The 24,344-nt window shown below is 40.7% G+C and overlaps 1 protein-coding gene across 4 annotated transcripts in view; it reads right to left on the reverse strand.

Moving 5' to 3' along the window:
- The window catches only part of Ccdc141 (coiled-coil domain containing 141), a 164,301-nt gene that overhangs the window by 23,252 nt on the left and 116,705 nt on the right, over nt 1-24,344 (reverse strand). For 3 of the 4 annotated variants that reach the window (XM_052724419.1, XM_052724417.1, XM_052724420.1), the window contains 7 exons: nt 23,931-24,122; nt 17,642-17,821; nt 13,567-13,746; nt 12,821-12,946; nt 10,810-10,998; nt 9,666-9,845; nt 7,747-7,896 (listed from right to left, as the gene is read on the reverse strand). In XM_052724419.1, the coding sequence (XP_052580379.1) occupies nt 7,747-7,896; nt 9,666-9,845; nt 10,810-10,998; nt 12,821-12,946; nt 13,567-13,746; nt 17,642-17,821; nt 23,931-24,122 (1,197 nt within the window). The remainder of the gene's footprint in view (nt 1-7,746; nt 7,897-9,665; nt 9,846-10,809; nt 10,999-12,820; nt 12,947-13,566; nt 13,747-17,641; nt 17,822-23,930; nt 24,123-24,344) is intronic. The other variant, XM_052724418.1, reaches the window with a different exon arrangement.

A 24,344-nucleotide genomic window follows, 5' to 3' on the forward strand; every position in this document is an offset into this window, starting at 1 on the left:
ACTTTGAAAGTACAAACAAAGAAATAAAAAAAAAAACAAAAAAGAGTCATTGCCACCAAGGGCAACACTGACTTGTGTATAGGCAGGGCATATTATGATGGTCTTACAAGTCTTTACCAGTGCACTAAGATTCTAAGCAAGACGGTACTTTTAAACATTCTCCTTTCTGTTGCTTCTACATATTCATGAGGGCTCAGTATACTTCTAGGCAACTCTCACTTCATATTATCAGCAAAGGGAAGCACAAAGAAAACATAAAACCTAAGGTTATATGGGAGCTTTTATGGCAAGAAGGAATCATGTCATGGTTGATAAATCCGAGTGATAGAAAGGAAAGTTAGAAATACATTAAAATTCTTTTCAATGATAGCAAACAAATAACCTGAGATATATAAAAGCCGTGCACATGTTACATCTTAGATTTATAAAACAGAAAAATACATCTGCCCTAGAAAATGTATGCTTTCTCAAAATGCTCACTCCAAGTTTTCCATATTGTGGAAATAAAACATTGACTTCATCATTAACTCTTCTTGAAACTCTACAAGGTTCTGGCAGATATGATTATATAGAAATTATTATACTTATGCATTTTTGCATAGAACATACTTATACTCAGTCAGTATTGATTTTTACATAGAAAATGACATTGCTCTATATTAGTTTTAAGCTACAGACAAAACCAAGAACAGAGACCATAAAACCACTTTAACAGATAAACCAACAATGTCCAGAAAGAGTGGAAAGAGCTGTAACTTCAGATTTGGAAAATGATTTCTATATCAGGAGATATTTAAAATATCCTATTAAGCTGGTATATTTATGAAATAGCCATTAAATATTTACATTCTGTGACACTTGATATTTTAATGTACATGTGTTAATTCTAGCAGGAAGGGATAAATGAGGTATATTATATGAAATTGGAATATAAAGAAGCCATATCCTGAGTTATTTATAGAAAACTGAGGTAGGTTCTTTTTATATCCCTAAATTGCATCTGCAACTATAAATTAATAAATACCCTATCTGAGGCCGCCAGAGATCATTATTTAAAAACTCCTTTCGTGACTAGTTAGCTGTCTAGGTATTCTGCTTGAGATGATTACAAACGTGTGCTGATGGAGAGTGGGCTGGCTGTACTCTAAGATGGATGTACTGAATACCACTGAGCAGCACACAAAGTGGTTAAGATGGTCAGAGCAATGTCATAACAGTTTACCACAATTAACAACCATATTCAAGGTACGAGAGCGCATGCCTACAATCCCAGTACTCAGAATGCTGAAGGAGGAGGATCACAAACTCAAGGACAATCCAGAGTTTACAAAAAAAAAAAAAAAGGTTGGGGAAATGGCTCAGTGGGTTAAGTGCTTAATAGACAAGTGTGAGAACCTGAGTTTAGATCCTCCAGAAACCAGAAAACCAAGCATGGCAGCATGTGTCTGGGATCTCAGTGCTCCTAAAGGAAAGATGGGCGGCAGAGACAGAAGTCCCAGAAGCTCATGTGCCAGGCCAGCTTGCCTGACATACACAGCTGCACAGACAGTCATAGAGACTCTGTTTCAAACAAGCTAGAAGGAGTGGACTGACATCCAAGGTTGTCCTCTGCCACACATACAACATCATGTGCCAGCGCCAGTACTCACTACACGAACATGCACATCATACCCACACAAAATGCAATTAAATAAGATAAAATAATAAAATAAACATTACAGAATGAATAAAGGTACACAGTCACGGGCAGGTGTGGACTGGAAAACACAATTTTCTTCCTTTCTCTAGCTACTGAAACATGGTACTATAGACTTCAGTCTAGAGGAAGGAAGAGAGATTCTACCATCAAATTGCTAGCCAAAGGGTCTTATTTGCTTCTTCAAACAGGAAGGTGTAACATCTCCTTGAAGGCTGTCTGAGGAATGTAGAAAGACAGAGCCCCAACATTTTCATTCTAAACCATGAGCTTTCTAGTTTACTCTGGATTAAGAAATATCAGATTTATAACTGATGAGAACGACTTCACTTCTGTGTCGGCACCATGCATTTCCACTGAAGATGATTTAGAAGGCTAAAGAATGTTCATGACGCCATGGGTATGTGAAATGTGATAGCTTCATTCTGACACACAAGCTCTCTCCACAGAGTTGCTGGCACTCTTTAGTCACATTGGAAATCTCAGTCCAAATCAAAACTCTTGGACCTTTTTTAATGTAAATTCAAGACATGCACAAGTAGGGGAGAGAATGGATGAACTACCTCTAGCATTAACAAATCCAGTCGCACCTCATTTTGCTAACCTGCACATTCCAATATGAAAACTTCATCTAATCCCCACATAACTTGGCATCATAGTTTTAAAGGAACAGAGTGCTATGGTTACTGGCTTGGTGTATCATTGTGCACACAGCTGTTTCTAAGTTTAGTGAGCTTATCAGCAATGGGGGGGGTGGTGGAGATGGTTAAGACAACTGCCCAGCTTGAGCATATAAGCAGCCACACACAGCAGCAGCATGGGGACAGAAATAGTTTAGTCATTACAAATCTTTAAATGCAAAAAAAAAAAAAAAAAAAAAAAAAGAAAAAGAAAGAAATCTTTAAGTGCTATAATTCGCAGTAGTAAAATTTATGTATTAAGTATGTTAGGATTGTTTTCAGTGAGTAATTTGATTCTTCCCTCTTTGGATATGCTCAACTCCCATGTGTACATGGGATAAGTGGACTAAATTTACATGGCTATAATTAGAAAAAAAAATACTAAAATTTAAAAACTGGTCTTTTTTTTTGAAACTACAAAAATTGTCCTCTTTAATAATTTCCCCAGTGAACGACAAGTCTCCTTTCAGAGCTAGGAATGAGAGAACGTCTATGAAGACAGAGGAGTAAGAGGCTCCTGACAAGCCAGGGTGACTTGCTATTCTTAGTCTTGACTAAGCCGGTTGAGGCAGCTTTCACAAGAATGTATTATATGGAAGTCTGGTGCTGGCAAGGCCAACTGGTGTGAGGGACGTGGGCTATTTAAAACAAAGGCAATGGATTTGCAAAGAAAATCTTGCATTAGAACGACGGCATACTTCTGGCTAACCCCCCAAACCCAAAATGAGCAGTCCGTTTTCATTTCTCTAGCATGCACTTCACAAGGTCCATTTCCTAGGCTCCGTTTGCCCATTCCAGATGAGAGAGCCTTCTGAGGCTCATTTTCCGTAATGGAAGGCTGTAATGTACCACCTCCCGGAGATGCTTGAATTTGAAATGAAGACATCCAAAGAGTCAAAATCTAATCCTGATTTTGCTGCAAATATTAATGGAGGGCATTGGGTCTCCATGCTGGATAGATTTCTGGAGAAGTCTTTTTGGCCTTCTTCCATAGCACACCTTCCTCAGCTTCAAGCTGCATAGCAACAGGAAGTGAGACAACTTGGAACACAGAGACCTATTCCAAACTGCAGGCGGCAACAGCAGTGAACATTATCCTGAATGTGCAGCATCTTCATAATGAATTTAATATATCTTATTTGTTCTCTTTGGGGGTATGCTAACAATAATTTTAAATGTGAGCTGTCCATATTCTCCAGAAGATCCTATCTGATTTACAGATATCAAATACTACAGTGTAAATGTTTGAACCTTCAGGATGAACATTTTCTGAACAAATCGAAATTTTTCCTGTCCACTTATGCGTGCCACCCAAATGCAGTTGGGTCGGGGCCTGTTGGGCAGATGGCCATGGCTATGTGGGTTTTCATTGTCTCCAGACTCTTAAGTTTTCTGTGGATATTTGCAGTGTTACAGCCTGGCTCATGGTAGCCACATTAAACAAATTTGCTGGATGAAGATAGTTTAGTACTTTTTCTAAGAACTAGTTTGGATTGCAAATCTGAGAAATGAACATTGTCTGTTATTTTTTTCACAGTGGTGGCCCCCAGAGTCATTTGTTCTCTGGGCAAATATTTCTGTGCTCTTCCCTGCCATGATGGCTATCCACACTCATTCTATCAGGGCAAAGTGCCACACAATGTCGGGCGGTTTCCATCTTACTGTGTGTGTGTGTGTGTGTGTGTGTGTGTGTTTGTAAAGCACCGTTCCTCGGTTATAACCTTACGCTCCTTATCAGTTTGTATGTCCGGCTCTCAGATGACAGATCCATCCAAACTGACAACAGAATTTGAGGGATTCATGCCCGGTGTATGGAATATATATATATGCTAAATCCTTTCCTTCTTCACCTCTGACAGGAAAGATGTTGCTATCCTAGAGGAGACTTTCCAGGGTAAGGTAACATAATTGGCTGGTAGCTTCTTTGTGGAAAACTTATTGAGAAAATAGATACCAGCCTCATTCTGTCATCGCTGTTCTTCCCAGAAAAGTAATGGTTTGTGACACAAAATATGAACCCTTAAGTTATAAATTCCCACTATCATCATGTAAATATAAGGGTGATTTTTTTTTTTTTTGGTCAGCTTGCAAGAAGAAAATGTGTTTCCTACTAACACACTACCTTTCTAGGTGTAGCTGTAAACAAGTGATGCTCCTCAGCAATGTAATGTGGCTGTGGAAGTTTTTAGGATGCTTAGTGTGTTAATGATATATTCACCTGGCCAGGCAAGAAAATGCAAAGTGCTATTGAACAGTTATGCACACAAATGTCTTCTTGCACGAAATGGGGAGGAAAAATGCCCTAAAATCCAGCACTTTGACAGTTGTGCTTCTTATGGGTAAATGTGAAGAAAACAAGTTTTTCAAACGTTTACTATGCATAAAAATATGCAAAGATAATGAAACACAAAAGTCACTGTTACGTGTCTTTGAAGAATGTCATATCCTATTTTAAAAAATCACATTTAGAGAAGCTTCCATCCATTTGCCTAAAGGTACAAAGTCCTTCTGTAAAGACCTTAACGAAGAGCACTAAGTTAGTTCCAGCAAAGTCAAGAGAAACAAATCAAGTGTGACCAATCATTCCTTCATCCTGTCATAGATGCATGAGAAGACAGGAATAAAGTGGTGGAATGGGACACTACTGAGTGACTGATTTATTCTGGCTAAGCACACACCAAGCACATTCATGTCCAGATGAATCTTGGCCAAAGTTGACCCCAAAAGACGTCAGACAGAAGCTCGGTAGTCTTAGTGCACTGTTAAGATGAGTCATATGAAAAATGAAGACATTAAGCCAGATATTCTCCAAAGTCTATTACAACTCCATGTCTGTGAACCTTCGTACACTACTTTGATCATACTGAATCAAAACAGTGTGTTCTGTGATCAACTTTAAAAATCAAATATTAAGTACAGTCTAGTTCCCTGGCAAAATGTTATTCATTTGTTTATACTTAACACACTGCATTTCAATTTTTGTTGTTTGTTTTGAGATGGGGTCTTATGTAGCTCACACTGACCTCGAACTTGCTCTGTAACCAAGACTGACCTTGAACTCCTGCTCTCCCTACTGTTACCTCCCAAGTGCTGGGAAAACAGGCATGTGCCACCTTGCCTGACTTCATTTTATATAGTACTCTAGATACATGTGTCTAAACAAATTATACCTCTAGACGCCAAAGGTTGCCACCATGGAAACATCAGCTGAGTTTCCTCCTACAGTCACAGTTCAAAGTAGAATAGGACATTATCTACATTTTATTTTACTAAGGGGCATCGAAAACACTCTAATTATTTTCCCACTAATTTGGTGACTGTAAAATCCAGCATGTGGATGCTGCACTTCCACATGCCTGTCATGTCTCCACAAAACCAAAACCAAAAACAGGAAGAAAAAAGTAGAAAAGACCTAAGATTTTCAAAGGTCTTTCGAGTGTGGAAATAGAAGATGAATGAGATTAGAAGTAGAGGCAAAAGGGCACTCCACTTCTCTTAGCAGTGAAGACCGTGTTCAAGTGCTCCCTGATTCCTGCATCAAACCCATTTGTATCATATGCCTCTGCTCGATCATTCCCGAGGTGGTCCGGACAATCACGGAGCATGCCTGCTATGTCAGGAAGGGTCGTCTGTCATCTGGGCTGGCTCCCTGTGTAAGTTCGTGAGGCTGTCCCTATAAATAGAACTGCTGGAAGGGCCTGGCCAGGGGAACCCAGCTTCACAAATGCCACAGCTCTTTGGGGACATGGAAACCCCGCCAGGCGGGGCTGGGAGCACACTTAGCCTGCTCCCTGTGTGTTCTCTGTAGGTGCAGAGTTGCTCCATCTCTGTAGGGAGGGATGTTTGGACAAAGCAAAGAAGGAAAAAAAAATGAAGAGGAGGAAGATGAGAGAAGCAGGGAAGAGGGAAAGATGACAAATGTTACAAAAAGAACATTTTTAAAAATGGCCACAAACCTTTTATAGCCTGGGAGAACAAAACGCTCGGGTTGGTTCTTGAGCAAGAGCAAACAAATCTAGCAGAAGTGTAGACGACAGCACACAGAACCGGGAAAGGCTGTCTCTGTGTTGAGGGCAGACTGCAGTGGTGGGGATTCACCAGAATGTGACCCAGACCAAGAGGAGAGAGCATGCAGTGTTGGAGCCCACTGCTGAAGTGACAGCCATGTCAGCTGCTTCTCCCTGCCCCCTCCTGGTGGGCTGGATCCCAGCAGCTACTCCTGATCTCCTCTCCTCTTCCTTCCAGCCTGCTCCCTCTTGCACCTGCCTGTGACCTGCAGGAAGGGTGGGCACTTCAGCACAGACCACCATTAAAGCTTAATTACCCATCCTTTAACCTGTGAGTTAATGATTCTTGACACCTGGTAGGCACAGATTATGCAGAGTGGGCATAAGTAAAAGCTCAAGAAAGTTAGTTAGCTGCCTTTTCCCTTGGCCACTTTCCTGGTGGACTCAAAGATTTTACTCCCAGTGGAGACAGATGTGGAATCATCATTGCCTTGATGTGTTTTCCCTAGAACAAGTCCATGGGTGGAAGACGGCTATGCTCAGCACTAGACAATCAGCACACATCCCATGAATGGAAAGCTTCACTGGAGGTGGAGGCTGGATATGCAGGAGGGGGGCTGAATACATGTCAGGGCTGAGAACAGTTGATGGAGTTAAGGAGAAATTGTGTTCGTGGGGATGTAGGGGCATGGAAGACCCCTTCTCTGTTTTCTCTAAGAGTTCTTTTGCCAAAAAAGCCACCTGTTCACATCAACATGAGGCGAGTCACTTGACTTTGGGAAAATAATCTGTGGTCTCTGAAGCAAAGAGCCTGCTCCATGCCCTTAGCACCTCCTTCACCCTGAGTCAATGCTACTTAAATAGAATGTCAGCAGGCTGGAGCAAGCTGCCACACAGGGCACTGCCACCTTTTCTTCTATGCCATGAAAAAGCTGTGTCCGCTCAAGCAGGATGAAACACACACACACACACACACACACACACACACACACACACACACACACACACACCAAAAGGAAAACAACAACCAAGACCCAAAGCCTTCAGTCTTGTATTCAAAGGTTTTCTATACATTGACACCATCTTGATTTCAACATATTTGGGAGCTTGATGTTTATTCAAACTTCGGGCACTCCAAGGCTACTGTGAGACTAAAAGGACATGGGTAAGAAAAAAGTGTTCTGAATCTCTCTGTGTGTCTCTCTCTGTCTCTGTCTCTGTCTCTGTCTGTGTGTGTGTGTGTGTGTGTGTGTGTGTGTGTGTGTGTCAGTGTGTGTGTGTGGCAGTGTGCAAGCATGCATGCACATGCATAGACACTGGGACATATGCTTTGGGCTCAGCGTGTCCTTTTTCAAAGCCCCACCTCATTGATCTCATCTCTTGTGGTGCAGTACTCCAAGCTGCAGGACAGGACCTGTTCATATTCTTTGGCATTGGCACTCCAGATCCTGCTATCCAATTCAAGGACCTCCAGCTGCCGCTGTAGGTTCTTTGCAGAAAGATGGGAGCAATTCTGGAAATGAAGGATGTGAAAACAACAAAAAGAAGCTGTGTAACGGCCACATGACTACATATCATTTGCCTGCATTATGATGCAACAAATAGCTTTAGAAGAGATATAGGGTCCCAATTTATTTTACCCTAAACATATTTGAATCTAATTATTTCAGAAAGAAGCCAGAAACTCAACATTATGGAATAGACATTTCCATTCTTGAATCTCATCATCATCATCCCCAACTCCTCAGAGATGCCATTCATGATAAGGTCTAATTTTTACTTCAAAAAGCATAAAATATGCATTAGAGACATTCTGCCTGGGTGCTGTAATTTTCTCGTCAACTTGAGTTTAACCTCAGGTTCATTATGCAAGTGCTCCAATTGCTATCTCATGTAGAGGGCATGCTGGCAGCAAGGCCAGAGAGGGCTAGGGAACAATGTACGTTATTTGTGCAACGTGAGATCCTACTTCCCTTTTACTTTTAAAAATAAATTTACAAATGTAATAAAACCCCTTAGAAAATGTTGACACTGGCAAAAGTGGATTCTATTAAGAGCAACAAATTCTTCAATTCTGCCTTTAAAGAATAGATGCTAGGCTCACCATATCACATATAGCCTGGTGGATATCTTATATGAACTTTAAAATTAAACTGAACCTGTGGTTTTTATTAATAATGAAGTCAACATAGCCTTTCCTCCCTCCAAGCATGGATTTGGAGAATATTTAAAGCACTGGAGTCCAGTGCATTAGTTATGAACTTTGGGTCAGAAAATACATCCTGTTCTCTTAGGCTCCTCTCTTGAACCTGATCAGTGGTATAAGCAGCTACAACAGCCAGAACCCAGGTCAGAAGCAAAGGGCCTGGGATCCTCACTCTGGGCTATTATGGATGACTGGCCACTGCCTCTGGACTGCAGCTTCTTCCTCTCTACAATGGGGCTGCTGCTCTGGCAAGACTCTAGGACCCAGGAATCCTCTGCATCTGTAATACTGAAGTACCATTGTCTAGTAGAAATGCAGTATGAGCCATGGAGTAGCTGAACAACTTCCAATAGTCTCATTGAAAAGCAAAGAAGAAATAAAATTAACCTTCATAGCATAGTTTAGTTAACCACGTGTGTCCAAATACTATTATTTATAATATATATCTAATATAAAAGTGTTAAGACTTTGATCACACGTCTTTGAAGTCTAATGTGCATATCATAGCTAGAATTTTTCTTGGTTGGGGCTACATTTCCATCAGAAACACTTGATCCAGATTTAGATTTCTCAAAACTTACAGTTTCTAAGGTAGAATCACATGCCCAAGTAGTTTCTAACCATAGTGAGAATTTTTCACAATGACATTGAGCATCAGCTTTTACAGTTTAACTTACTTCAAATTAAAGTAAAAAGTTTAGGTTCTTGGTTGCATTAGATACATTTCAAATGCAGAAACCTACTGACCATCTGAGACCATGGCTCTATTTTAAATTAACACGAGAACAGTATGTATTAAAGAAGGTTTTTATGATCAGATTTTCCCCTTAGATTTTGTTTGTTTGTTAACAATGGTAGAAACTTAGAATTAATAAGCACCCCAATGATTTCATGTTTTTTTTATTTAACATACTGGGGATAGGGGGATGATGTACTTGGTTAGTATGTATGAGGTTCTGGGTTCAAGAGCCAACACCATACCCAAAAGCATCAATTCAAATTTAACATATACTAAACCATCTGCCTGCTTCTTTCATAGTGAAGAGGCAGCAGTGATGATGCACCAAGATGCTTACAGCCTGTTGTAAAGATGAAATGATGTCCACTCCTATGGAAAGGGCCAGCTGGTGGAGATGCTCTACATGTGCCCTCCTTTCCTGAGAACGGCCCAGTTGCATCTGGATCTCCTTAGATCCTCCCAGTTCCATGGGCTGCGCTAGAAGCTCCGGTTCTCTCGATTTGATAAAATGCATCAGCTGGAATTCAGAACATTAGCATTTAACCTGCTTTTTTCCAAAGTCTGTTTTCCACAATGCTTTACTCGCTTATGAAAGGCTCCCAGCCCATCCAGAATCATTAGTCTTGTGGATGCAGATACACACTGCAGTACTATGAATCCAACAGGATTACTTTGATCAGTTAACATTTTCAGTTCTTTGAAAGAAGGAAATATATTTTGGGCCCATAACCACAAACCTTAGCAAGATCTTGGTCTGTGATTTAAGTAAACTCAAAAGCTGTTTTTAAAAAAGATTTTCCTATTAACATGTGTGAGTATTTTTGCCTGCACACATGTCTCTGTACCAAAGGCATCCAGTTACTCAGAGGCCAGAAGAGGGCGCTGGAATCTCTGACCTAGCATTATAGATGGTTGTGAGTCACCAGGACATAACCAATAAATGGTATGTATTGAGCACTCCATGCTGACAGGCTCTTGAGATGAAAAAATAAAATAAAAGAAAGAAAGAACTTGGTTTTGAGCACTCTTCCTCCCAAGAGCTAACGCTTGAGTTGGGAAAATAAAATCTAGTTTCATAAAAAAAAATAGCAGTCATGATCTAGAGGTGCTAGATATAAGGACTAGTGATTGTTGTGGGAGTTCAGAATAGAGAATCACTGCAGGGAAGGGACAGGTTGCTGGAAGGAAGCACGAGGTTTATTCTAACATAGAGAAGAGGAGGATCTGTCAGGAAATGCCAAGTGGACAGTCAAGGCTTAGAAGGAGGAATGTAAGAGCTGTATTCAAAGAACAAGGAAGAGCACAGCCTGGCTGGAGCATGAAGCAGGAGAGAGGTACAGTGCGAGATAAATTAACCATCGGGGTGGACAAGCCTCTTAGGCCAAGACAGGCAATTTGGTTCTCATTTATTGCATAATAACAACATTTTAATTTAATCTCGTAAAATCCTGCAACCTTCAGACAACCAGAGTAAGACTTACTTCCTCCTTGACTTGGTGGAACTGGATTGTCTTGTACAGGATTTCCTCGTAATCCTGGATTCGCTCTCGCTGTCTCTCATGGAGATGAATAAGGTCCTTCAGTTGTTCAGACTTCTCCTTCGGAGGGGCTCCCTGACCACTTAACACTTCCCATTCTTTCATGATATGCTGAACCTCGTCATGCAGTTGCTAAAAAGCACGAAAGCAATGCAAAAGGTGTGGCTTCGAGTTTTCATTTCACAGCGAAGAATCTGATTATCTAAATAATGAGTCATTCTCTCATTTGCTAACAGGTCCTTAGGAGCCTTCTCAAAATCCAGATTCTGTGCTTAATGATGGAGCTATTGAGACACATTGTTCAGTTCTTATCTTCTCAGAACTTTATAAGCAACATGGCGGGGGGAAGCAGGTGTTTCAAAGATAGATGGTAAAATGGAAAGCCATGTGTGTCTGTGATATACCAAATGTACTGGGCTCCAGCTAAGTAAATATCGTTTTTCTGAAATTTAATATAGAGTAGGATTGTGTGGTATGATAAGGACACCGAGAAGATAAGTATAAAAATACATCAGGGGAATTACTTGTGCTCTGTGATGAAGGAATGATCAGAATGAACCACCAGCTGAACGGCACACAAGACACACCGCTTCAAAGCAGTCAGGCCATAATCCACAAATAGCCACCGCACGGAGAAGGGATAAACTGCCTTTCCCTTTTAGTCAGCACTGCTCAGACATCCCGTATAGGAATCCAGACCCCAGAGGAGAGCTTGCAAAGGGCAGATTACTTAAAGAGAATTCTACTGCTATCCTAGGAGCAGATCTCATATCAAAGGAAAAAGTAAAGGAAATGCTGTAGGCTAAGGAGATAATTTTCAGAAGACTGACTTGCATAAGATTGTCAAGTTCAAATCAAGTATATGGACCCCATATAAATGGGGCATATCATGATGGCAGAGCTAAATAACCTTAGCCATGGCTCTCAGTTAAGAACTCATCCATCCATACAAACATGCACCAAAAGATGTGGATGTATACCATACAGGATGTGGTCAAATGGGCTAGTAATAATTAATGAGAGCTTGAACAGAAGAGTTTGCTGTGGATAATGATGCTATATATGTATATGTATGTGTATGTGCACATAGAGTGTAGTGATTATATTTCATATATGTTTTGCTTTAACAGAACAAGTAGGTATTTCCCAAAGGAATCTCCAAACATCTAACTCTGGAATCCCTTAAAGTCAATACATATTAAGTGGTAACAAATGGATGCATCTTAATCTTTTAACAAAACACTCCAATCCAATAGTGTGTGCTTGTGAGTTATGTCTTAGAAGGTAGAGATAAAAAGATCAAGTGTTCAAGGTCACCCTTGGCTATATAGCAAGTTTGAAGTTAGCCTGGGCTACATAAGACCCTGTCTGAAAAAACCAAATAAATAAACAAATAAACAAGTAAATAACCTAAACCACATAGGGCACTCTGACAGTTAACCAGCGTTGGCAGTTGTGTCCAGGAGTGACAGGGATGGAGTAGAGGATGCGGAGGCAAGGGCCTGAGACTGACCCATGATTTTATCTCCCACATCCAGAGAGCTTCCTTGGAGAGTGAATGGAGCCAACAGAAAAAAAAATATCAGGAAGGGAATGAGGTAGGAGCTGGGATGCTGGGGTGACAGTGATTTGGGTACCAATGATGATAGAGCTTCTAGGTCAGAGGTTGTTGATTTTGTTCTGAGATGCCTTAATTTAAAACACTCCCTAAGAAAATAGTGACTTTATGATAAATGCACTAATAAATTAATTAGAAATATAAGTTAAATTCATGTAAGATGAAAATATATTCAGGATTCATATGGGAACAGTAAGAAAATGTGTTGTTACAAGGGCTTTTTAGACCAAAAGAGTGCTTTTGTTAAAGGAAAAGGAAGTTTATAAGGCAAACTGGAACTGGGAAGCTTGGAGAGATTTTTTTCATTCACCCAAACCCATGCATTCACATCTTCACCTGAAGCTGAGGCTTCATGGCATTCCATCTTCTTTGCAGATCTGACATAGTCTGGAGGCTCCCTCCAAGGTCAAGTGCAGAGACGGGCAGAAGAACTTCATGAAGAAGTTTTACATTGTGAGTAGTCTGAAACAGACATTGGCAATTACGAATGTGTTTCTGATAATTCAGCACACGTGGATACTTCAGTGGTGACATGGTGTGCCATTAAGCTCTTCAATCCCTGCCAACACTGACCCTCACCAGTGAGGTCACATAAGGTCCTTAATTTCCTGTGATTTTTATGTTTTTTTGGTTTTTTTTTTAACCATGGTAACATATAACAAAAGGCACAATTTTCACCGTTTCTAAGTGTACAATGAAGTGTCATCAAGACATACGTATACAACTATCACATTATCCTCCTACAGACTGCTTTCATCCCCATGAACAGGAACTCTGAACCTGTTAAACAACTCCCCATTCCCTCTTTCCCTCTTGCATCCCTGGGTAGCATCCATCCTGATCTTTGTCTCTGTGAATTTGGCTTGCAAATAAGCAGAACCACACAATGTCTCTCATTTTGTGTTGGATCATTTCACTTGGCTTTGAGGCTCTATCACATTGCATGTGTCAGAACTGATTCTTTGAAAGGTAACATTCTACATTCCTTTTTGCTTGTTTGGGTGCTAGGGTTCAAACCCAGAGCTTCATGTACGCCAGGTAGTCATCCTACCACTGAGCCATTGACCAGCCCATCTCCTTACCTTTTTAAGTTTCTCTTTGAATGTTTCCCACTTCTGTCTCACAGGCTTGCCTTCTGTGGCTTTGAGGTACCATGCCATTCGAAGATGGCTGAGTTCTTCCCTTCCGGTTGTTTGTTTTTCCATGATGTCCTTCACAATGTGCATTTCATTTTTAACATTTAGTATCTCACTCTCTTTTGCCTGTTGAATTAATAATCCATGTAATAGCTTTCTTTCCTAAGAGATACATTTTTCTTTTGCATTCATCTATTTTAGTTGGCAAGTACTTCATCACACGAAAGCAGGATACAATTTAGACTGATAAACCTGAGCTCGTGTGCAGAGGCACAGTCATGTGTTTAGACCTATATTCTCTGCTTGGACATCAGGTGGAGGATCTTTAAAGACCTCAGTAGTATTTTAGTGGCTTTGGGCTGGGGGAATCTAATAATAAAATGATATGTTCTGTAATCATGGTTTATAAAAGTTAATAAATCATTAAAGACATTAGACAACTATACTGGGAATAACTCTACACTATATTTTTATATATGATATAATTGAAGTTGGGGTATCTTTTACATTTTATTAAGAAGCTATTAAAGTATAAAATATTCCTCAATGTAATATTAACTGGGAATTGTATTTTATTGATGGTGACTACAGTCATAAAGGTACAGTGGTCTGAGTAAGGTCTAGAAGAGGCAAGCTATCATAAGACTTGTTGAGGGCTAGCCAGCAGGATATACGAAGTGATTCTGTATTTGGCAGAGTTAGTATTTTGTCCATTCCAGGAGATCAATAATTTGCCTTTAGTCTATTTGGTAAACATTGTCCTCATTTTACTTCAGTATAGCCCATGGAAAATTTTGTGGTAATGCACTCTAAAAAAAGCATTAAATTATCCATTTGTTTTACATTTATATTCATTCCTCATGTATTGTACTCTGATCTCTTGCTTTTTGGATGCCTGGTAGCAAGAAGGCTAATACTTGACAGAATTCTCAGTCCTCACCACTGTAAATTAATAAGTTGGCATGTTCATTGCCAGAATTCTGGCCAAAGTCAATTAATCTGATTCAGACAAACTTTCGATGGAAAAAAACTGAATTTCAAGCTTCAAAGATATCAATCACAGAAACACGCTCAACTCGACAGAAAGAGGCAGCTTCCATCTGTCTACGATCAACCAAGCCCCTCACCATGACACATTAAAAATCTGCACTTGCAAGACTAATGACGTACAGCTAGGAAGAAGAAAATCATCCTCATCAGCAATTTCACCTATCAGAATGTCGATACATCAATAAAGTTAGTTTTTAAGTCGACTGAATATTTTATCAATAAAGAACTTATCACTTGACTATTGAAAAGATTAACAACGTGGAAGTGAAGATTCAAGACTATCAAGAAGTAGTGGGAAGATATGGGCTATTTCCAGGGTCAGTCTGTTGGGACTTCATCATAGCCTGCTAATTTTTACAGAGATTCAAGACATGAGTTTGGTTCCATTTCTTGTTGCAACCCATTCCACAAGAAGACAATACTATCTGATTACTCATACAGGAGTGACACTTGCTAAGGATTCACCAACCAGGATAAAAGACAGGACTGCAGATCAAAAGGCAAGAGGAAAAACTCTACATCAGAAACACCTCTAGATGCAGGTAACAGAGGTAACGGAGGGGTCACCCTCTAGACACCCTAGATTAGTATGGTCCAAGAAAGTGTGAATGTGAAAGAAAACCTCAACAGCTATGTCTCATTTTAAAACCACCTGAAATTTCCAGAACTGAAAGGATTTCTAAAATCCAGCAATTAAAGGACTACACAAAAATACACAATTTGCAAATAACTTAATTCCCTTGTAATATAAATTAAAAATATAAATTAGAGATGAAAGGAGATATACTAAGACAAGCAAATATGTAAAAGGTAAAAAATAGACTGAGTCAATGTTTCAAATGAAAAATAACTTAGTATTTGTATATTAAACCACCTGTATAATATAGGAACATGGATAAATTGCTTAATATTTTTTCTGATGTTTAATGAGGGTGGTATCTATTTTATAAGCATTTAATGAATGTTTTAATTCTACACAGGCTGATCACTAATGTTCTTCAAACAACAAAAGTTGAAAAAAAAAGATGATTGTAGGTCAAATAGATGAGGGCATTCAAATCTGATTCTGGCAAGTGATTTCTGTCTCCAGATTCATATCCCAGCTCTCAAGAAAATGGCAAATGTCAGCCATTCTTAAACATCTCTAGAAACAAGGTCTAGACTATTAGAGAAAGGAAAATGGCCTGATTCTCAAATGGGAGTGATTCACTATACAGATTAATAAGTTTCACATTGACAGTCAGAGGGGTTAGATATTGCTTACAGAGCACTGGAGTATTTGAGAAGAATGCTTCAATCACCGGGACTCAGAGGAGTTTTGCCAAACCATAGCTAAGTACCATACAGGGTACAGGGGAGTAAGCCCTTTGGGTATCTTATTTGAGGAAGTTTTTCATTATGGAGTTGTGTGTGTGTGTGTGTGTGTGTGTGTGTGTGTGTGTGTGTGTGTGTGTGTATGTGTGTGTGTGTGCGCGCGCGCGTGTGCAGTGCTGATTAGAGTGAGACATATTGAAAGCATTAATGGGTTTTTTTTTTTAAACTGTTAGTCAATAGATTACCTCAGGAGCTGGGATGCCAATCTTCCTTTTAGACATTTTTGCTAAAGAAGTAATTATAGCTATAAAAGATTGGCTTGATAAATCTACAGAATGAAACCCAAGAGAAACAGTTAATAGACCCAAATTAGTTTAACAGAATGAATCGTAGGCTAAGGCCAAATGAAATCAGGCAAGAAATATACAGGCCTGCAATCTTCATGACAAAGCCGAACAGCCGATCTAGACTGAATCTAGGATAAGAAGGTCATGTGAGTGGCACTGCATCACTACTCTAGTAAGAGAACAGCAAGGAGAGGTTATTGCTTAAAGGGTTTGCCCCTCATGTCTCAACTACAAGAAAAATGCCTGGTTGATTGTAGTTCAGCTTCTGATTTCATTTCATGAATGGGTTTAGCAAGGAGAAAATCTTGGCAAAGCAGATCAGCCTGGAAGAAGAAATTAAACTACATCCCAAATGACAAATTTGTAAATGTGTAGTTGTAGAAGAGACTCATATTAAACATAGCCACTGCTTTCAATGTTGGAAAGAATTTCATATGTAAGAGAAATTACCTACACATCGTTTTGTGCCTGTGTAGCTACAGAGGCTCAGAACTAGATATGAAGATGGACTTGTTTAACATTTAAAAAAACATTCTTTTTAACAGCTAGCATTTTTCCAACAATAAAATGAGCTGGTTTCATTGGGAAAATTCATGAGGTTCTGAGGGAGAAGTGAACTAACAATGTTGTAGGCATTCTATAGGCAACAGTAGACATAAAGGTTCTAGGATAGTTTGCCTATTTAACTCAGGAAAGCCAGGTGTTGGCTGTAGCTCTAAATGCTGTGGAGCTTTGTTCTCCAAGGATTCGGAGAAGAGGAGGTGTCAAGGGGGAGAAATAGAACACATGCAATGTGAACACGGAGGGAGGGAATACTGAAAGTGCAGTGATTGAAGCCGGGATGGGAATGGGGAAGTAGTGAGAAGAGAGGGTTGGAAGTAGTTTCAAGCAAATAAAATCAATCTTTGGAAACCTGCTACTTTGTAAGCTAATTAAAAATTATAGTTTAAAAGGGATCTGTTAAAATGAGAAGAAAGTCTTTAGAACAAAGATTTATCACCATTATTGTCTTTGGTCCTTGTTGACCTTGCTGTCAACATAACTCAAAACTTTGGGATAGACTTCTAAGGACTCTACATAATAGCATTTTGAATCAGAACAGCTAAAATGGCTTTCTTGTGATTCAAGGGCTCTGCGACCACAAGGCTTATAAATGTCGGGCTTTAGAACTAGCCTAGCTTGAGTGAAGTTGAAAAGACCACCCTCTGCCAGCACTGCTGATTAATGGACAAGTTGAACTTTTGAATGTCTGAGTTTGACTTTGAGGATAATATCTAAAAAGGCATTGGCTCACTTAATGTTATTCTCACCATACTTATTAAGTTAAGGAACTCAAGCCCTAAGTCTTGGGTCAAAAAGCTCTTCTTTAAAAACAGCTGCCATCGCCTCTCAGCAGAGTCGGAGCGGTGCTTGACTTCAGCATCCTCTTGTTCTCTCTGAGGGATTTCGATCTGATAAAATTCCTTTAGTCTCTGAAGCTGCTCCTTCACCTAAAACAAGGAGGAGGCAGACGAGAGTTAAGAAATCTTTTAAACAAAAAGAACACAGATTCCATGTGAAGACTGTATAAAATTGAACTGAAACTATGTTTTTCAGTATTCTTTCAATAACTATTGACTATTTTCAAGTTACTGAAAAACATGAAAATCTGCTTTCATAACTGACAGACAGGACTTCCTCTGGGTAGCAAAGTGAGTTGATAAATTTATTGCCAATCAGAAATATTTATTGTACCCCACATTATTTTTATGTACATTTTACAATTAGAATAATTTATTTCGCCGGGCGGTGGTGGCGCACGCCTTTAATCCCAGCACTCGGGAGGCAGAGGCAGGCGGATCTCTGTGAGTTCGAGGCCAGCCTGGTCTACAGAGCGAGATCCAGGAAAGGCGCAAAGCTACACAGAGAAACCCTGTCTCGAAAAAACCAAAAAAAAAAAAAAAAAAAAGAATAATTTATTTCAGAGATCAGGTGCCTGCTCTGTTTAAAACTGAGTTTTATAATAAAAAAGCACAAATAAAAATCAAGGAATGCAAATCAGGAAAAAAGTAATGTAGCAAAAGACAATTAGTACTCAGCATATTACAATATTATTCATTTATTTTTAATGTAATATTTTATTAATATTTTAGAATTTAATACAATCTGCTTTGATCATATTTACCACCAACTTCTCTAATTTTCCCAGATCTGGCCCTGTCTCCCCTGCCCCTCCCAACTCTTTTCCTCATCTTTGTTTTATAAATATAATCTACTGAGTCCAATTAGTGCTACACACACACACACACACACACACACACACATATATATATATATGCTCATGGGCATGGGACCATCCACTGGAACATGGTCAACCTACCAGCTACCTACGCTTAAAGAAAACTGACCCAGGGCTATAGGGATGGCTCAGTGGTTAAGAACAATGGCTGCTCTTCCACAGGACTCAGGTCCAATTCCCAGCACTCATGAGGCAGCTCTCAGTCATCTGTAGCTCCAGTTACAGGGGATCTTATGCCCTCACTGACCTCCATAGATACCCAGCATACAGGAGATGCACAGGGATACATGCTGGTAAAACAGCCATGCACGTACATATGCAATACAATACAATACAATACAGTAATAAATAAAAAGAAAACCGACTCTCCCCCCACCCCAGTAGCCATCACCTATCAATAGCTCCTCAGGCAGAGGTAGGAGCTCATGAGTCCTCCCCATGCCCCCATGCTAGAACATTGACTGGCTTGATTCTACAGACTACTGTGAGTTCATGAGTACAGTGGTCCTGTCATGTCCAAAGGACACTGTTCTCCTACAGGTCTCCCTGACCCCTGTCTCTTATGATCTCTCCTCACCCTTCATGCATTGGGAGGGGGTGGGTGAGGTATATACCCATTTGTGACTGAGCACTCCACTGCACAATTTATTTTTAATCATGATGAACTGAAACGAAAGGGTACAAATAATGACAAATTTTCTGTGGGAACATTAATATTAAATACCTTCACAAGCTAATCTTATTAAGACATACTACTTTGCCTCCCTAGAACTACATTTTAGCATTTTCTAACCAATGTTAGCAGTACTCAATTATTTTAAATTACCCTCCTGAGCAGAGTTAATATACAATCAAATGTGTAACTATAGATTAACAAGTCATGGGGTGATACAGAATTAGTAGAAAGCATTTGGAACTAATTTGTATGCCTTTTAGATAATATTTAATGACTAATAAGACAAGACTGGGGAACTCACAAGTTACAAAAGCCATGGAAACACTGTATGAAATTTCAGGCAGTAGTCTCTATACTTCGAAGGTTTTAAGATCATTCTTAGTTGAAATGAATTCAGGACAGTCAGCACTAGCTCAGCGTCAGAGGTGCTTTCCTGATTTCCATATTCTTCTTGCCCTGCTGATGACTGTTTCCTAGGCACACACCATCTTTTCCTTAACTTTCTTCTATTTACCCCTAGTGAACTACACAAAAGGCTGTCATGTCCATGGAGCATTCTAAGATACCCTACTAAGAATCGTTTATTTCCTTGGAGACCAAAGTTAGTTCTGGGAGAAAAAGGCCAATAAGCAAATTGTTAGAACAAAGGTATGTTTGTGCACACACCTGGTGCATTATAGGGATGGGAAAGAGACACCAGCTCTGCGTGGAGTAAGTTCAGAAAAACACCCCAGCGTGTGACATTTGGTCTGTCACTTTCTAGGGTAAAGAGGGAAGGGAGGAGGTTGCAGATGGAAGGAACTGGTGTAAAAGCCCACGAGGGGAAGCACTGGCTGCATCAGGGGAAATGCGTGCTGTCAGTGTGAACGGGGTGCAGACTGCTCAGCTGACTGGCGAGGAGTCCAGGCAGACGCTTGTACTGGGATAAGGCTGGGCAGGAAGTTTCACTGTAGCCAGCAGAATCCTGACACATTCTCACCAGTTTGATGCAGCCCATAGTGGTCAAGTGATGGAGGCTTGGACGAGGCAAACACCAGAGCAAATTGAGAGGAAGAGGTATGCAGAAATCTCTGAGGTCATCATAAGGAAGAGCAGCCTTTGAAACAGGAATGGAAAGGGTGACGGAAGCTGTGATGTTTATTAGCTGCCTGACAAGGTACACCTAACTTCTCCAAGCCTCAGTTTGCTTCATTTGTAAAATGATGATAATACTGGGTAACTAAGACACAGAAACAAGAACCACAACGAAATCAGGAATTAAAGCATGGGTCCTGACGCAAAGTAAGTGCTCACTGAGAAATGGATTAGAGAAGATACTGAACTCAGGACCGACTAAAACATCCACTAAGGCTCTTCATAAAGAGTTGGGACAATACTAAAACTGGCATGCTTCAATGGTTGTACAGTTCCATAAATACACTAAACATCACTGCATTGAAACACAGTGAATTTTATGTTAAATAAAGTATACCTCAATAATTTTCACAAACACTAAAGGAGACAAAAGTAGGCAGCTGAGTTAAACTTGAACAGAATGAGGGCTGAAAATACCGTATTTCAGTTTCTCATAGTAGGTGTCTCATAAGAGACACATCATGCCAAGGAGAGCCGACACATGGCAGGGCTGACAGGGGAGTGAAGTGAATCGCAGTAGGGTGAGATCTATGGAGGATGAGCAGGTAGAGGAATGCCATCTTCCCATTCTAAGAATTTACACTGAAGGGAAGGGAAATGATGGAGGGATGGATTTGGTGAGAACAAAACTGTAAGTATAGACCAAGCATGGAAAGAAGCAATGGGAAAGGCAGGTTTGAAAGCTAGACTTCAAAGAAGATAGGCTACCCAGGGAGAGACTGTTACTGATCAGGGCTAGGCAGGGCTGTATCACAGCGGGATGGGTGATACATCAATACGTCCTCGAAAAGAAGGAAGTCCAGAGAGTGAGCCTCAACTGTCTCGTTTCCCATCGTGTTTGGATTCCAAAGACATCAGCTGGGATCTGAAGATGGAACCTGAGAATCCCTAAGCAATATAAGCAAACTAGGGAGCAGAGAAAGCAACCCATAAATTAGTAACCACACCAGTCCTCAGAATTGTCTGCTTTTCTGAAGGAGTGCCTGGAAGCTTGCACAAAGAAGCTGAGAAGAGTGTTGGACTGACCAAGTGTTAGGAGTTGGCAGGGTTCAAATAGAGGAGAGGGGAGGGAGTTGGTTTCCAGAGCAGAATGGGAATGAGTAGCCAAGAGCGGATGAGGGATTAAAAAAAAAAAAAAAAAAAAAAAAAAAAAAGGCGGCCAGCAGTATAGGTAAGTGACAGATTTGAGCAGTGCCGGAGTGCCAGGATTAGGACGGAAAGCTCTATCAGACAGGAAAGAAGATTGAAAGTTGGAACACTGAAGGACATGTAGGGTTTTTAGGACGTGTTGTTATAAAGCCGAGGTTCCATTTCTGCAGAGGATCTCAGACCCAAATGCCAGAGTGGGACAAAGAAGGAGATACTTAACAGGATGCTAAGGAGGCGCAGTTTGGGCCACGATGATGCAGAGAACAAGCATTTCTTTGCGGCTGCTCTAACACCAAGGCTTCAGATCGGGTTAGGATGATGTACTGTCAGGACAGTGGGAGGAAGAGAGGATGAGGTCATCGGGAAGGCAGAAGTGAGAAAACGGAGGCCAAGTGTGCTACCTAACTTTAGACACCTGTACTCCTAAGTAGACCATGCTCCCATTAACACAGTGCCTGGAACCCTTCACAGAAGAGTTATCAGCATTCATACAAGGTCCCCTGGAGCCAGAATGAAGTGAGGAGCAACTCCAGACTTTCCTATGACTGATGCCACCCTCAAGAGACTTTCCTCTGAGAGGCGTAATCTTAGTGTATTCGAGGGAATAGTAGAGATTACTATAAGCATGTCGAAATAAAGCTCCAGAAGCTTGGTGGCAACATTAAAGGAATCCAGGCATCAAACAAGATAGGTTCAAGAATGAATTGATTTCCAGTATCTTCCTGTTCTGTTTATTTTAGATGAACCATAGCTTGGTGCTGAAAAGACGGCTCAGCAGTCAAGAGCATATTACATGTTACAGAGGATCTGAGTTTGGTGTCTGTCACCTACATCAAGTAGCTCACAATCTCCTGTAACTCTAGATTCAGAGAATCTGACACTCTTGTCTTGCCTCTGTGGGCACTGCACTCACAACCAAACAAACCCCACACTCACATATATACATAATTAATAATAATAATAAAATACTTCTTAAGAAAAGAACCACATTACTCCACTGTCAATATTCAAAGGGATCTATGATCTAAATGATGAGTATTTTCATAATAATTTTGTACTTTATAAGTATCTACAAGGATGTTCAAAACATGTTATAATACATTATTTATACATATCTTTTTCTTAATTTGTATTTTTATTTTGCAATACAGTTCAGTTCTACATATCAGCCACAGATTCCCTTGTTCTCCCTCCTATAGCCCCCCTCACCTTCCCCCCAGCCCACCCCCCATTCCCACCTCCTCCAGGGCAAAGCCTCCCCTGTGAACTGAGATCAACCTGGTCGACTCAGTCCAGGTAGGTCCAGTCCCCTCCTCCCAGGCCGAGCCAAGCGATCCTGCATAGGCCCCAGGTTTCAAACAGTCAACTCATGCACTGAGCACAGGACCTGGTCCCACTGCCTGGATGCCTCCCAAACAGATCAAGCCAATCAACTGTCTCACCCATTCAGAGGGCCTGATCCAGTTGGTGACCCCTCAGCCATAGGTTCATAGTTCATGTGTTTCCATTTGTTTGGCTATTTGTCCCTGTGCTTTATCCAACCTTGGTCTCAACAATTCTCACTCATATAAACCCTCCTCATTCTCGCTAATTGGACTCCTAGAGATCCACCCGGGGCCTAGCCATGGATCTCTGCATCCAGATACCTCAGTAGTTGGATGGGGTTTCTAGCACGACAATTAGGGTATTTGGCCATCCCATCACCAGAGTAGGTCAGTTTAGGTTGTCTCTCGACCATTGCCAGCAGTCTGTTGTGGGGGTATCTTTGTGGATTTCTGTGTGCCTCTCTAGCACTTTGCTTCTTCCTATTCTCGTGTGGTCTTCATTTACCATGATCTCCTATTCCTTGTTCTCCTTCTCTGTTGTTGATCCAGCTGGGATCTCCCGCTCCCCCAAGCTCTCTTTCCCTCGACCCTCACCCTTCATTACCCCCACTCATAACCAGGCTGTTCATGTAGATCTCTTCCATTTCTCCGTCATTGGGCGATCCCCGTGTCTTTCTCTATTTATATCATTCTAGATAAAATTACTTACTCTTGCCGGGCGGTGGTGGCGCACGCCTTTAATCCCAGCACTCGGGAGGCAGAGGTAGGCGGATCTCTGTGAGTTCGAGGCCAGCCTGGTCCCCAAAGCGAGATCCAGGAAAGGCACAAAGCTACACAGAGAAACCCTGTCTTGAAAAAAAAAAAATTACTTACTCTTTGGGGTTTTGCACGGTGCCTTGAAGAATAAAGGATATATAAATAAATACAGGCATTGATAGAGACACAAACTCTCCCCTTGGGTGGAATTTCTATACCCACAGAAAGCAGAAAGATGGACAGAGGCCATCTTGCTGGAGCAAGTCAGCATTACACCATACCTCTTCTGATGACTTTCGAAATGCCACATAAGTTTGCAGGACTCGTGACCTGTAGCTGATCCTTCGACCAAGTGTGTTTAATTCTTCTTCTAGCCATTTCATTTGAAAAGAAAGCAATGCCACTTCGTTGAGTCCAAGTTCATTTTTCTCTGTCATGATTTTTGCAGCTGCTTCTAATGTGTGTGCTACCTCCTATGAAAGCAAAGCACACAGGGTCAGGAACTGACAGGAGAATCAGGAACACTCACATTTCATTACCCTTCGGCACATCCATCTATTTCGGTTATTAATTGAACTTGTACTGAGAATTTCCTCAATCAAAGAAAGGTATAACTTGCAGAATTCCAAATAGGAAGGGAAAAAAAGGCACTTGAAACTGCAAACCATCTCCAATCCTTGGACTCTATCAAAAGC

The sequence above is a fragment of the Peromyscus californicus genome, unplaced genomic scaffold (genome assembly GCF_007827085.1).
Source record: "Peromyscus californicus insignis strain IS unplaced genomic scaffold, ASM782708v3 Scaffold_7__1_contigs__length_154581171, whole genome shotgun sequence".
Lineage (NCBI taxonomy): Eukaryota > Metazoa > Chordata > Mammalia > Rodentia > Cricetidae > Peromyscus > Peromyscus californicus.